The sequence below is a fragment of the Ambystoma mexicanum genome, chromosome 2p (genome assembly GCF_040938575.1).
Source record: "Ambystoma mexicanum isolate Mex_15411 chromosome 2p, UKY_AmexF1_1, whole genome shotgun sequence".
In the NCBI taxonomy this organism is placed as follows: Eukaryota; Metazoa; Chordata; class Amphibia; order Caudata; family Ambystomatidae; genus Ambystoma; species Ambystoma mexicanum.
Genome location: NC_090923.1, coordinates 571,889,953 through 571,904,645, shown reverse-complemented (window position 1 = coordinate 571,904,645; position 14,693 = coordinate 571,889,953). Strand labels below are relative to the sequence as shown.

Sequence of the window (14,693 nt, the reverse complement as noted above, 5' to 3'; positions counted from 1 at the left end):
GCAGGAGACTAATGCAGTGGTGGCATACAGGGGGGCAGGAGACTAATGCAGTGGTGGAATACAGGGGGGCAGGAGGGTTTGTGCCCCCGTCCAGCCCGGCTCCACCCTTGTTCCCGGTTCACCCACCTTGCCTTGTGTCAAATGTGATGCAACTTGAGAACATTCATTCAGTAACACTGGTCAAAACGACTAGACGCCTGTGCCATGAGTGGCAGTCCAGGAAAGACTGTGTATAAAGGTGAATGATGTTGGTAACAGGAGGCACGGGAATGGAGTGGCCAATCAAGTGTGTTTATATCATGTTAGGCTGGTTATGTTGGTTGTACAGCACTCGCACAGTGGTAGAGCAGTCTCATAGCTCTGAGGTTAAGGGTAAGAGCGGGTGCACAAGAGGGAGGATGAAAGCAACAGGGGAGGGATAGACTGAACCAAGAGAGGAGCGTTCTGCTTTCAAATGCTCCAAGAGACTGCATACATGCAGAGCTCATGCACCCACATGGTGTAGAAGGACCGTTTTGTGGTTGATGAGTTCCGCTGAGCCCATGAAGATCTGGCAGCTAGCGCTTGCAGTAGGGTGGTGTGTGGAGTCCAGTCAGCCTGCTCCCCCTCCCCTCATCTGCCTATTCCCAGTGTAAACTCTGTGTAAGAGAGAGATGGGTAAGAGAGAGATGGCGATAGGGGGCCAATCTCTAAAGACCAATGCTGGGAGGGCAGGCAGGGGGTCTTTTTTTACGGCCTTGTTATGCCTGCATGCTTTGCTGTGAATGATGCTTATGTCTTGTAGAGAAAACATTCTATTTTACGGCTGTTCAGGTCTAGATGTTCTCTGATGCGTTCTTTGAACACATTCTATTTTGTTTTCTTTCTTGCAGTTGTATGCCAGTTAGACGTTTTGAGACATTATACATAGCAGCGACCGCTTCACCCACATCCCCTGGAAAAGACGCAAAGTGATCATGGAGAGGTTTATTACAAGAACCTCAGCTAAACCAAAGCAGAGTTCCCATGTGCCTGACGAAGCAGTTGTAGCAATTTCGAGCTCCAAACATGGCTTTAATAATTTTAAGAAGGCCATAGAGAGATGTAACGGCCATCAGACTTCAAATCTTCATCGGGCGGCTGCAGTGGTGCTAGTATCTGTGGAAAGGGGTACAAATGTTGTAGCAGCTCTGTCGTTGGGCCACCTCAAGCAGATGAGGGATAACAGAAGTGCGCTGTTGAATATCTTGACCACATTGTTGGCTTTAGCTCGGCAAGGTCTTGCAATTCGGGGCCATACTGATGAGGATTCTAATTTAAATGCAATTCTGTCGCTTCGTGGCAGAGATGTCCCAGAACTTCAAACTTGGCTTCAAAGAACAGAATACAAATGGATGTCGCATGACATAGTAAATGAAATGCTGGCAATTATGTCACATAATTTGCTCCGTGGCCTAATGAAAGAGATTCATGATGCAAAATTCTTTTCGATTATTTTGGATGAGACTGCTGATGTGTCAATAAAAGAGCAGGTCTCTGTAGTCTTTCGTATTGCAAAAGAGGATCTTCAGGTAGAGGAGATTTTTTTGGGCTTTTATCAAACGTCTAGCACTACATCACAAACTCTGTTTGCCATTTTAAAAGATGTTCTCCTGAGGTTTGGCTATGATATGGAAAACTGTCGGGGGCAGTGTTATGATGGTGCTTCCAATATGGCTGGACATCGACATGGTTTGCAGACATTGGTGCAGGAGGTGGCACAACGAGCTATTTATGTGCACTGCTTTGCACACAATCTGAATTTAGTAGTTCAGGATGCAGCTATGGGCATTGCCAAGTTCAGGGATCTGTTGGTTTTTGTAAGGGAATTGATTGGGTTCATTCGAAATTCCCCAAAACGGCTTGCTTGTTTTGAACGTTGTCAAGAAGAAGGGAGTGTCAAACTGCTTCCATTCTGCCCTACCCGATGGACCGTTCGAGCAAAATCTTTGAAGACTGTACTAGCTAACTACAGTTCTGTAATTGAATTTCTGGGACTTGCAGCCGGTGACCACAATGAAGCGGGAGCAAAAGCCCATGGGTTGCACTTGCAGCTCCATAAACTCGAAACCTATCTAGGTCTTAATCTTCTGTACTTGGTATTTTCCCGTGTTGAAACTGTGAACACTGCTCTACAGAAGGTCAATTTAAGGTTCCATGAAGCGGCGGTTATGATTGAAAACCTTAAGACCATAGTTGCACAACTGCGTGAGGGATTTGAAGACTTCTTCTCAAAAACCACATCAGCGGCCAATGATTTAGATGTGGAACTAGAGGAACATTTTGTGCAAAGAAGGGCCAGGAAAATCCCACGGCGCCTGGATGAAGGGTCAGTTCCTCATGTTTTTGAGTCTCCCAAAGACCTCTATAGACAAGGTTATTATGAACTCATGGACCTTACATTGGTAGCTTTGTCAGAACGTTTCAATACAACTGCATGTGACCATATGGTTAACATTGAACAATTTGTTACAGGGAATGCCTCCAGTGATTATGTCATGAATTTTTATAAGACTGACTTCCATGAATGCAATCTAGAGTTGCATAGAAATATGTTCCTTGAACTTATACAGAGGGATAAGACTCCGGTTATGTGTTTTCAGGATGTCTTTGACTTGTTCCAAGGTGAAAGGGGTCGTCCTATGCGCAATTTGTTCCCAGAACTGGCACGACTGCTTCAAATTGCAGTAACCATCCCTGTATCTTCTTGTTCTTCGGAGCGTTCATTTTCATGCCTTCGGCGCATCAAAACCTACCTGAGGGCTACAATGGGCCAAGCTCGATTAAATGCTGTTGCTTTGCTGCATGGACACAAAGATGAAGCTGCACATCTGGATGTTGAGGCCATTGCAGATGAATTTATTCAACGAACTGTTGTCCGTAAAAATACATTTAGCCTGGGGAAGGTGCTGCAATGAAAACAGTTCATCTGTTCTCCTCTACAGCAGCACTTGCTTGGTATTTTTTAATCGGTAAACGTCTTTACTTCTCGTTTCCCTTGAATTGGTAACTTTTTTTGTGGTGGTGGGACTCCACCTTGCAGCTGTACCTTCTGTTTAGCAATCATTTCATTCTCCCATCTTGCTCTGCCTTTTGAGGGAGGGCTACTACAACCTGGATGATTATAGAGGGGTGGAGTAGGGGCAGTGATAGCTTACTGGAATGCAACTTGAAGGCTTAAATCTCCTTCTTTCTTGACTTTAGTATATGCAGCACATGCTAGCCAATGTTTCCACTGTTCTGCGCGCGACCCCACCCCTGCGCGCCGTTGCACCAAGTTGGCGACAATATGCAAATTTTCGGTCATGGCCAGTGATGTCACTTCCTGTATTTGAGCCCCCCCCCGGGAAATTCATAAGTCGGCTCCCCTGAAGGAGAGTCCTGAGGTAAGCAAGTATTATTGTATTTCACGCGCACAGGAGTCATTAAGTGATTAGCAGAGAAAAACCTCAGCTTTATTTGACACCTAGAACAATCTACAACCCCTTAGGCAAGCTGCAATGGTGACATCGAACAGGGGAGTGAGTAAGCAGGAAGGGGGTTGCCATCCGCAGCAGCCAAATAGCTACCTAGCACAATCGTACATGAAAGGAAGCAAGGCTAAAAAGGAGAGGGTCACACAACAGCTAGACAGAGAGTCATGTCAGATAAAAGCTTGCAAACGTGACACTGTAACCCTGAAAGTGGGCTTGTTGAACACACGTTCATTAAACAAACATGCACACAGCGTCCATGATCTTATCACAGACAGGGACCCAGATCTTATGTGCATTACTCAAACATGGCTGAAGGACCCCATCGGCCTACTAGGTATAAAGCAGTCCCAGAAGGATATACATTATATAATAAAAATAGAGAAAATGGACAGTGCAGAGGAGTGGCAGTAATAGCCAAGGAGGCATTACAATTCTTCAAAGCTAATTTCGAATGCACAGGGTGCGAGTCCATTCAATTAAAGCTGACCCACACACCAAACGACTGTCTGAACATTATTGTGGTATATAGACCCTCCTCTTTAATTTCCGACTTTGATAATGAAGTATCCTCGCAAATAAGTAAACTGGTTTCAGACAACTCATCCATCCTACTAGTGGGGGACATGAACCGGTGCAGGGGGAACCCAGTAGATAAAGAAGCCATAGCCCTGGAAAGCACCATGAACAACATGGGCTTCCAAATAATAAATAATGAACCCACCACCCTGCAGGGAAACCAGTTGGACTGGATCTGCACGAATAACTTACAATCAGCACAGGTAAAACCAGAGCCATGTATCTGGTATGACCATAGTTTGGTCACTTTCGAGATGCTACTAGTACTACTGGTCCCCCTATTTAAACAGCAAGAGAACCTGCATGTGAAAGTTTGGAGCAGAAACTTTAAGGACATTGGGTCGGAGCAATTGAAACCATACTTACAGCAGATCCTCGAGTCTTTTACAGACAACGATGACTGCGAACACATGTTATTGAAATACACTAAACATAAGCAGGCGATGGTAGACAAGAATGCTGCATTGAAAAGCAATTTAGTTAGAATAAGCAACAATACATGTAAATGGTACAATGAGGAAACCAACAAACTCAAACAAGTAAAACGTGCCAAGGAACAAACATGGCGACGGAACCAAACCCAGGAAAATAGGGAGGACTGGAAACGCTATGATCAAGTATACAGAAAGGCAGTAAAAGAAGCAAAATCTAACTATTACAACAAAGAAATAGAGGCAGCTCCCAATTCGACCAGTAGACTTTTTGAAATACTCAAGTAAATCGAAAAACCCAAGGTGCTCTCACCACCACATAACCCCTCTAAGGAAGACTGTGACAGGGTGCAAGAAGCCTTTGCTGCTAAAATCTAGCCGCTACAAGTATAGAAACCCCCCAGGGAGAAAACCTCATACTCAAAGAGAGAGAGAGATTTAGTTTCTCAGCTGTCACAGAGGAGGAATTATGTCTGGTGCTGTCCAAAATGAAGCCAACATCATGTGCGGAAAACATCCTTCCCACATAGATCATATTGGACCACAAATAACTCTTTGCACCCACTCAGACTAGGATAGTTAACGCATCCTTCACCGAGGAATTAGTTCCTAAAGCTATTAAGGATGTTACGATAACCCCTCTAGGTAAGAAGGCGGGTTTGGATCCAAAGGATCCCAGCAATTTACGTCCCATCACTAGCTCGAACTTCATCCTGATGATCTTAGAAAAATAGCCACAAATCAGCTACAAAAACACGTGCAAGCATCTGACACACTCCATTAACAGCAATCAGGCTTTCGTGCAGCTTACAGCACAGAGTCAGCCATGCTGGATTTACAGACTCATATGCTGCAGCTGATTGAAAAAGGCAAACCCGGGTCACTCATGCTGCTGGATCTCAACGCGGCGTTCGACCTGGTAGACCACCAGTTACTCCAATCAGCACTTGACAAAATCGCTGGGTGTTCTACAATGGCGCTGGCATGGCTAGCCTCCTTCCTGAAGGACAGGAAGGCAAGAATACATTGGGGTGACAAGTTCTCAGAGGCAGCCCCGATCATGTTCAGAGTTCCTCAGGGAGCCAGTTTGTCCCCATTACTTTTTAACCTATATATGAGAAGCCTCTGCAACTTGCTGGAAAACATTGGTGTATTTTTTACAAACTACGCCGATGATACACAGCTTATTTTCGAACTGACAGGAGACTATGCCACTGACAGCACTAAAATAGATGAGGTCTATAATATAATTCATATCTGGATGCAAAGACATTGGATGTGTCTAAATAATACCAAGACAGAACTAATGGTCTTTGGATCCCGTCAGGCAAGATCCAAACTTGGAACACAATATAAAGCCTTCCCTATCAAAGAAGCCATCATACCAGTATTGCCCCAAGTAAAAACATTGGGGATGATGGTCGAAGCGTTAGTTGGCTTTTAAGCACAGGACAATTATCTGTACAAAAATAATGTGTACTACTTGCGCCTTTTAAGAGCCATCAGAACCTTCATAAATGAAGCAAATACTGCAACCATCACGAGAGCAATCCTGTTGTCTCGCTTAGATTACGGAAACGCCTTGCTTTTGGGAGCCACCAAGAGAGAGTTACAAAGGTGCCAAGTAATGCAAAATGATGTAGTTCGCATAATTAAGAAAACAAAACACAGAGATCATATATCAGCAGGAAGAAAGGATTTGCACTGGCTTAGAATAGAGGACAGAGTCAAGTTTAAGGCTATGACGATAGTCCACAGATGCCTCTTTGGAGAGGTGCCAACCTATTTAAAAAAACAACTCTCACTGTACGCGCCCCAGAGATGCCTAAGATCAGCAGACGCAGGTCTCCTGAACATACCTGATGCCAAACTGGCATCTGGACGTGGCAGATTTTTTCTATTCAAGGCCGCAAATTATTGGAATAGGCAACCCGCTGCCCTGAGACAAGATGGAAACTACCTTAGTTTCAGGAAAGCATTGAAAACGCTCTTATTCCGATAATCTTTAAAGAATTTATGGTTTCTTTCAGGTTTGCCAGGACACTAAGAATCTGGAAAGTCTTTAATATCCGTGAATTTTACACCACCGGTTTCTCCGCACCCTGATGCCTGCGGGTTTATGGCGCGTTACAAGCTCAAAGACATAGACATAGACACTGAACCACCTAACGTGGAAGTGAACTGGTCCAACACATGTCAGTCACAGAAAAGGGGCAGATCACACACACATATGCCACAGGATACATGTAGACCTAGCCATGCACAAGCACAGTAGCAAAAATGTACAGTCCCAAACATGGACAAATGAGAAGCACCCATGAGTGGCAAGGAAGTCCATAACATTAATAGTTGGCCCACTGCACACACAAAACAAAAAGGCACCTTGGCATGCCAACAGGCAATGTGCACTCCCACCACCTACATGTGGGAGCACACATTAGGTCCAAAACCTCAAAGACAAAGAGGCTGCATGAATAGAGAAGGACACCCAGAATGTTGCAGGAGTGTAATGCAAGCCTGCAGACATGGCTCCCAAACGACTAATAGCATGCTCATCTCTTCCCAACAGGCAAACAGTCCACGGACAGCAACGGAGATGGACTGTTAGCATCTGCACCCAGACCTGTGAAGTCCACACCCCCTACCAGGAGGCCCAGGCAGCCGGGCAGGGACACCCACACAAAGACACCTGCATCAGCCCCACCTCCATCAGCTGCATCAGCCGCCCACCATCATCATCCACTGCTGCAAATGGCACAACACCCATGGTCTGCGGCCCCACCACCGTTCAGGAGGGAGACACACTAGCCCCAAGAGCTACCTCTGGCAGGCCTGACCCGGCTACTCTGGCCACCCCATGCTGCTGTCCCTCCTGTGCCCTCAACACCACCACTGCCACTGCAGCCACTAGTCCATGATGGCAGGGTCACCATCACTGACAAGGAGGAGGACAATGACACATCCTACCCCCCTGCTTGTTACTGCCCCGGCCCAGAACACAGGCCTCCACCACTGCCACTGCCAGGCCCGGCTCCAGGAATTTCTATCTGGGTGGGCCAGGGTTGTGATCGGGGGGGGCCCACATTCCATTGGGTGTGGGTCTAGGAGTACCCTAAACAAAGTGCTGGCATTGATCCTGATTTCCCAGATCCCTGATCCAGCAAAAAATGTCTTCCCAGATCTGCAAAAATACATTTGTGCGCCTCTATAAAAAACAGTAGATAAAAAAAGAGAAGCAAGGACAATTGTGTTACAACATCAATCTACCTATCTTCCCTTCCCATCTGCTCTCCCCTTTCTGTTATATCTGATCCTTCTTCACCTTTCACCGTCCATTTCCCTTCCTTCAGCTGCCCTAACCACTGTTCCCCTTTACCCTCCTCCCATCTATTCACACTAGCACCCAGAATGCCTTTCCTGGCATGGCTTTGGAAAATTGAGGGTGATGCCTCCTCCTCCTCCTCTGAGAGGGCTGAGCAGTGAGGTCCCCAGTCTTTGTACCATCTCAGACTGTGTCCACACAACAATACCTTCCTGAGCACTGTGGCTACTCCTAGCAGGCCCTGGAGGAGATGATTGAGCTCCCTCAATCTTGTTGTGAAAGATAGCCCTCCCGCCCCAGATTACTGAAGCAAGGAGTAGGAGATTCTTTTGCAAGAACAGAACATACCATTTCTAAACAATACAGGTAGTCGTGTTGACCTTAAGAATATTTCAAGCACAACAACATATCCTCCAATAACATACACATGTATACAATCCTCCCTTCACCCACCCATTCCACAACCTCCTCCCCTAACTGAACCCCTACAGTAGTCCTATTCTGAATGTCTCCCATCAATGGCTCATGTCCAAAAATACATTTTAAACACAAAATGCTATTCTTTGTTGCATTTTCGCAGCACATTTTTATTGAGTTGAGAGGGCAAGGGTGTGCTAGGGCTTTAAGTGCTGCATCGGAAGGCAAACAGTCCTGGTATCGCTCTTGGTGGGGGTGTGCCCCTGTACATCATTGTCTGGTGCATACTGTTTACATACTGGTTATAATATGCAGTTGTCCATGATGACTCTTTGTTTGATGTGTTTACTTTGATTTTGACTTTGAATGACACAATTTTGTTCAATAAATATGGCCTGGATATTTGCAAAGTTTGATGTGTGCATCTGTGGGGGTCATTATGAGTTGGGTGGTACGGGATACCGGACACCGGTAAGGAGACTGGTGCCGGTAAACCCTTACCGCTCAATTCCGACGTCCTTAGCGGGAACCGTAAAGGACGTGTGGTCTGACCACATGTCCTTTACGGGTCCTGCTAAGGGACCAGAGCGCTAATAATGGGCCTGCTATTCGCGGGTCCGTTATTAGCGCCTTCCCATTCCCATTGAGCCCTACGGGGGCTCAAATGGGAATGGGAAATGGTTGGTTTAATGGGGACTTACCGGGTCCTCCACGGTCAGAATGACCCGGTAAGTCTCCATTGAACCAGACCGGAACCGGACCCGGATTGGGAGGCAACCATGGTGCTAATAGCACCATGGCTACCGCCCAACTCGGAATGACCCCCTGGACCTTATTATGACCCAGGCGGAGGACCATCGTGCTATTAGCACCATGGTCCATGCCGGTGTCCGCCATGGCGGAATGGGGAATTACCACCCCATTCCGAGGTTGGCAGGGCGGTAATTCCCCATGCCGCCATGGCCCTTCCCCATTCCCATTTTTGCCCCAGAGGGCTCAATGGGAATGGGGAAGGAGCTAAGTACGGTGCCGCAAATTGCGGCACCGTACTTAGCACCAAGGTCCCTTTGCGGGTCCCTACTTTAACGACTGGTAAAACCAGCCATTAAGGTCAGGTCCCCGCAAAGGGACCTCGTAATTAGGCGCTAATAGGTTAACGGCGCCGAAGCCTTTTACGGCGCCGTTAACCCATTAGCGCCTGGGTCGTAATGAGGTGCTGCCCATCTATGAAACCATGAGTGAGGCTTTTTGGATTAGCTTATAATGCAAACTGAATCACTTCTAGGGGCACCTAATTTGAACAGCTAAGGCATAGTGAAATAAAAAAATATGCCCTGGATCACACTTTGGTCAAGTGGTAAAGCCATAATTTGAGCATAGCCTTAAATTTAGATACTTAACCATACATCTTCCGAGCTCAAGTCGGTATAAATATGTGTTGAAGTTTGGCTTTGAATACCTAAAATAAGACTACATTTTATACAGATTACTTTAAAAATGCACATGTCACATGATAAACCAACCCGACAATGTATTCATCATTGTAGAAACATGTTGATGAAAAGATAAAGGGGGTCATTTTTATTTGAATCCTAAAATGCACAGAGCGGAATTCTCCTGTTTGAACTTTTTTGCAAAAGCGGCCATTCATTAGTTTTAATTGTTTCCACCAAGTACTGGAACAATAGAGGAGTAAAATACAGACAAAAATCGCATTTGCTCTTTACTTTACCGCTACGTGTCTGGAAAAGTGTATATCAATTCCACAATTAATGATTGTGGCAGCCTTCCACAATGGATTCCTTTGGCCTCTGCCCACTTTTACCAGGTGTAAAAGTCAGGCAGATCCCATAGGAATCCATTGGTTTTCTGCCATGCTGGGGGAATACCAATCGGATTTGGCAGGGGGACCTTGCTAAGTCCTATCTGCTCTCCAACTTCACCTGCCAAATCATACAAATTCCTTCAGCTCATAAAAAGTGGAGCTAAATGCATTTAGCGCCACATCTTCCACTCTGCTTGACCTGGAAAATGACCCCTATGACTGTAGCTTTATTTTCCCCAGCCTGAATGGAAGCCTACAAGCTCCAGCATAGCAATTAATGAGAATTTACAAAAATTCTCATACAGACACAAAGTGAAATGAAATGCTTGCAAGGTTATTGTTTCACATAGCTTGTTCTATATTCTCTTAATTACTAATCACCCAACAACCACACTTAACTAGCTTCTTAAAACCCAATATAATTCTTTTTTTAAAGTTCCACAGCAATGGCCACTGCCTTTTTACCTTTTCTCATCTCTAATCAATTCCTGTTGTAAATAATCTGCCTCTGAGGCATGTTAAAAAGATAAGCTCTTTCTGGTGGGGTCTATTCAGACCTGCTGTTTATATTTGAGCAGAGAGAGTACAGCGGCGGGAGGGGGTATTGGCATGTGTCCCTTGTCCAAATGTTAAATTCACCTCTGATTGCACTCTTTAGAAAATATTTAAATGCTGCTTTTTAGTTATAAAAGACATACCTCCTTTATTCTTTGTCCATAACATTATAGAAAATGCTCTTCTTTTTTGTTATTTTACAGGTGTTCATGTTTCAAATCCGGCACTGCCTAAACACCTAGGATTCACATCATACTTTCCAAACAAATCCCACAATACACATGGCATATTCTGTTTGCATGCAAACTCTGTAAAGTTACTCAAACAGAATGAGGTTATCATGTCAGTACTTATCAGTTTGAAACATGAAACATTCTGGCAGAGTAGACTAGGCTTCCAAACAAAGATAAATTCTATTTAGGTCAGAGCCCCACTGGTAAGTATGCATAAGAAAATTCTGAAACTGGTCAATACTTGCCAACCTAGCCGTATCATTTTCAGGTAGGGCCTTGTTGGACCAGCTCAGTGAGGCTTGATTCCCTGGGTGTAGCAAGCAAGACACCCACATCTGGGCATATACACATTCACTTAGTGAGACAAATGGAAGCGAACATGCATTGGCAAAGCCAACAGCTTGGACTTTTGATTAAGTATAGATAGGCATTTTCCAGGCACTTTAACTACAAAAATGGAGTCGATAGGTATTCGCCTCCTATCTATACCTTAGTATTTCAACACATTAATGACAGAAGGCTGATTTACTGACAAAGTTATTCCTAACACTGAGTCCCTAATACAAAAACTAGTTAACCCTATATGGAAATAATCTCGTACCCAAGCTTTGTCGGCCCTAGTTGGTGCTGGTGTGCTGACTGCAAGGGGATGTCGAGATCCTGACCCTATCCTCTCTAAGCCACTTTCCTACTATCTAAAAGTAAGTGCACACATTTTTTGGGGGTCGGTATCTGTATTTAATTTTTCCGCCTCCAAAGCGTGTGTCTTATCAGCAGTAAAAGAAATCTAAATTCTATGACATTTGGTCAATAGAACTATATTAAAAGAGCTCATTCACTCTACACTGGAGAGAAAGAAGAGTTGTGATAACTTACGAAATTTCTTTATGCAAGCCCTTTACTCAATATGTAAGGGTATCAGAGTCTGGGTTATCAACCAATACTGCTATAACAACAGTCAACCGGTTTCAGCGGGATTCGCAAGTGGCCGCTTTCTTCAGGACGAATATTTGTGGCTCTAATATTCTTATGGTAATCTTCAGTACTATGAAGGTTTTTGAGGATGTCTTCAGGTGTCCAACAAGGTTGGTTGGGTCAATCCCTAAATCCTACAGGATAAAAACAAGAGAGATAAAGGGGACTATCATCAATCTCAGAGTACTTCTAGAACCTACTTTGCACATATTTTGGGAGGTGAGGTTCATCTTACCTCTTGTGTCTGAAACTCTTGGTCGTTCCTGCTCTGTGCTGAGTATGTTTGAAACTCAACTGCAAGTATTCTTGACAGGAATCTGTAAAACATATGACAAAACTGCTATGGTTCCAGTCTGTATATCGGTAATCAGAGTTGTATATAACAACACAAGGTCCTGGTATTTAGCTGTCTTCACTGATTCTTGCTGCAGGGGGGGAGGAAAGACGTTCTGTTCTTTCTTTGTCTCCTCAAAGTTTCTGGCTAGTGAGTGCAGTCTGTGTCTTAGTCTCTGCCCGATGGTAATATTCAGAGACTGATTGTCACTTAAGGGTTTGGGTTTGTAGCCGAACTTTGAAGTTTGATAAGTTAACACCCAGACGGTATTGGAGCTTATGTTAATCAGCGATGCTCTGCTATGTCTGTGTTCGCATCGTCAAATTACCAAAGCAGGGCCACTTCAGGTGCTTAGAGGCTTCATAAGCATATCTATGCAGCTCACCATTAGCATACATAGCTGAAGCATCTGGGTTATAATATTGTTAGCTATCAGTAGATCATGTGCATAATGTAGGGATATGGTTATATTTCGTAATTTATGTTTGCACTGGGCCAAATTGTCCACAAATGTCCAATGTTATCGTAGCTACCTTCATAGGACTGCCAGGGCTTGCCAACAGATTTCTTCATTTAGGCCTGTAACATGGCTCCGGGTCCTATAAATCCATTGCAAGATAATTCTGGCATTTTCCACAACATGACCAAGATGGAAAATATAGCCTTAAAAGAACTACAAACAAATGACGATATAGTCATAAAACCTGCAGACAAGGGGGGAGCCATCGTCATTATGAATAGGACAGACTGTGATGGAATGGTAAACACCCTGATAGAAGATCGAATCACGTATCAAAAACTTGGAAGTGACCCAACAGAACGCCTTAGAAATATGATTAATCCCATCATTGAAGAGGCAGAGGCAGAAGGCCATATAAGTACAAAAGAAGCAGCCTTTCTGAGTCCAAAACATCCTAGGCGACCTGCCTTTTATGCACTGCCTAAAATACACAAGGGAATCCTCCCAATACCTGGACGCCCAATTGTATCAGGAATTGGCTCTATTCTAGAACCACTTTCTCAGTTCACCGATTTTTTTCTTAGGGAAGAAGTGAGCAAAATGCACTCTTATACAAAAGACACAACAGCGATTCTGACGTATTTGAACAATCTCACACTTGAGAGCCAAGACATTTACATTGTCACTTTACTCTAATAGAGTCACTTTACTCTAAGATTCCCCAAAGGGAAACTCTGAAAGTCATTGAAAAGGTTTTGCATACGAAAACTATCAATATGCCCATCTCATTGATAATGCAACTAGCAGAAATAGTCCTCACTAAGAACTATTTTCTGAATGGAGAAAATTACTATGAACAGGTAGCCGGAAGAGCCATGGGCGCTACGTTTGCACCCACTTTAGCAAACCTATACGTCGCAGATTTTGAAGAAAAACATATATATCCTGCAACTAACCCCTTTGCTAGCAACATAGTGAGTTGGCGCCGCTACATCGATGACATTTTTTTACTGTTCAATGGAGACGGTGCCACCTTGATCAAATTCATAGAATGGATCAATGGCCTAAACCCTTTCCTCAAATTTACACATGAGGCCAGCAAAACAGCAGCCACGTTCCTGGACTTGAAAATTACAAGGACTGGCCAGATATTTGAAACTACTGTTTTTCAGAAACCAACTGACAGAAACTCTCTATTAGATTACACCAGCTTTCACCAATGGTCATTAAAAGAAAATCTACCTTTTGGCCAGTTTCTCCGGTTTAGGAGGAACTGTACTACGCGATCCGAATACGATCAACAAGCGGAAAGACTTTCCAATAACCTAAAGGAGAGAAACTATTCACACAAAATAATCAAATAAGCCAAAAAGAGGGCAAGAAATATACCAAGAGAAATAACCCTCAACCAATATGGCAGAAGAAAGAGAGATGATGATACAATTACAGCAGTATTTAGTCACTCTCCAGTCATCAACCGCCTGAAAAAAGAGAATCGAAAAGCATGGCACTTACTGAACATTGATGATAACCAACTAACCGAACCATTATTTGCGATAAGAAGGAGGTAAAATCTAAGGGACTCACTAGTCCACACCGACAAGGATATAACCAGTCCCACTGATATAACAACATTGTGGAATACATCCAGGCCTTCGGGCCATACTCCATGCGGGAGTTGCACTGTATGTAAATTCACTCAACGTACTACAGCCATAGATATAGGCTGGAAATACCCCTGGGTGCAGAGGCATTTCACAAATTGTAATACCAGTAACGTGGTGTACCTAATCCAATGCCCCTGCAATAAAAAATACATTGGAATGACGACAAGAGCAATCAAGATACGCATTGGGGAACATAGATCTAACATCAGGACTAAAAAGAGAACTGCCCCATTGGTTGAACATTACATCAAAATGAAACACACTGAGAACGACCTAACATGGACCATACTAGAAAGGGTTAAAATACCTAAGAGAGGTGGGAATGTGTCAGCCCTCTTATTGAGAAGAGAGCAACAATGGATTTATAGGCCCCGGAGCCATGTTACAGGCCTAAATGAAGAAAT

The 14,693-nt window shown here is 44.2% G+C and overlaps 1 protein-coding gene across 1 annotated transcript; it reads left to right on the top strand.

Moving 5' to 3' along the window:
- The first annotated feature begins 956 nt into the window (after nt 1-956).
- Nucleotides 957-2,936, top strand: LOC138567759 (zinc finger MYM-type protein 1-like). Its single transcript, XM_069646243.1, has one exon. It carries the CDS (start codon nt 957-959, stop codon nt 2,934-2,936), a length of 1,980 nt encoding a protein of 659 aa, XP_069502344.1.
- Nucleotides 2,937-14,693: the final 11,757 nt, after the last annotated feature.

Coding starts and splice junctions, on each gene's coding strand:
- LOC138567759 (XM_069646243.1), top strand. CDS start 957: ATGGAGAGGTTTATTACAAGAACCTCAGCTAAACCAAAGCAGAGTTCC.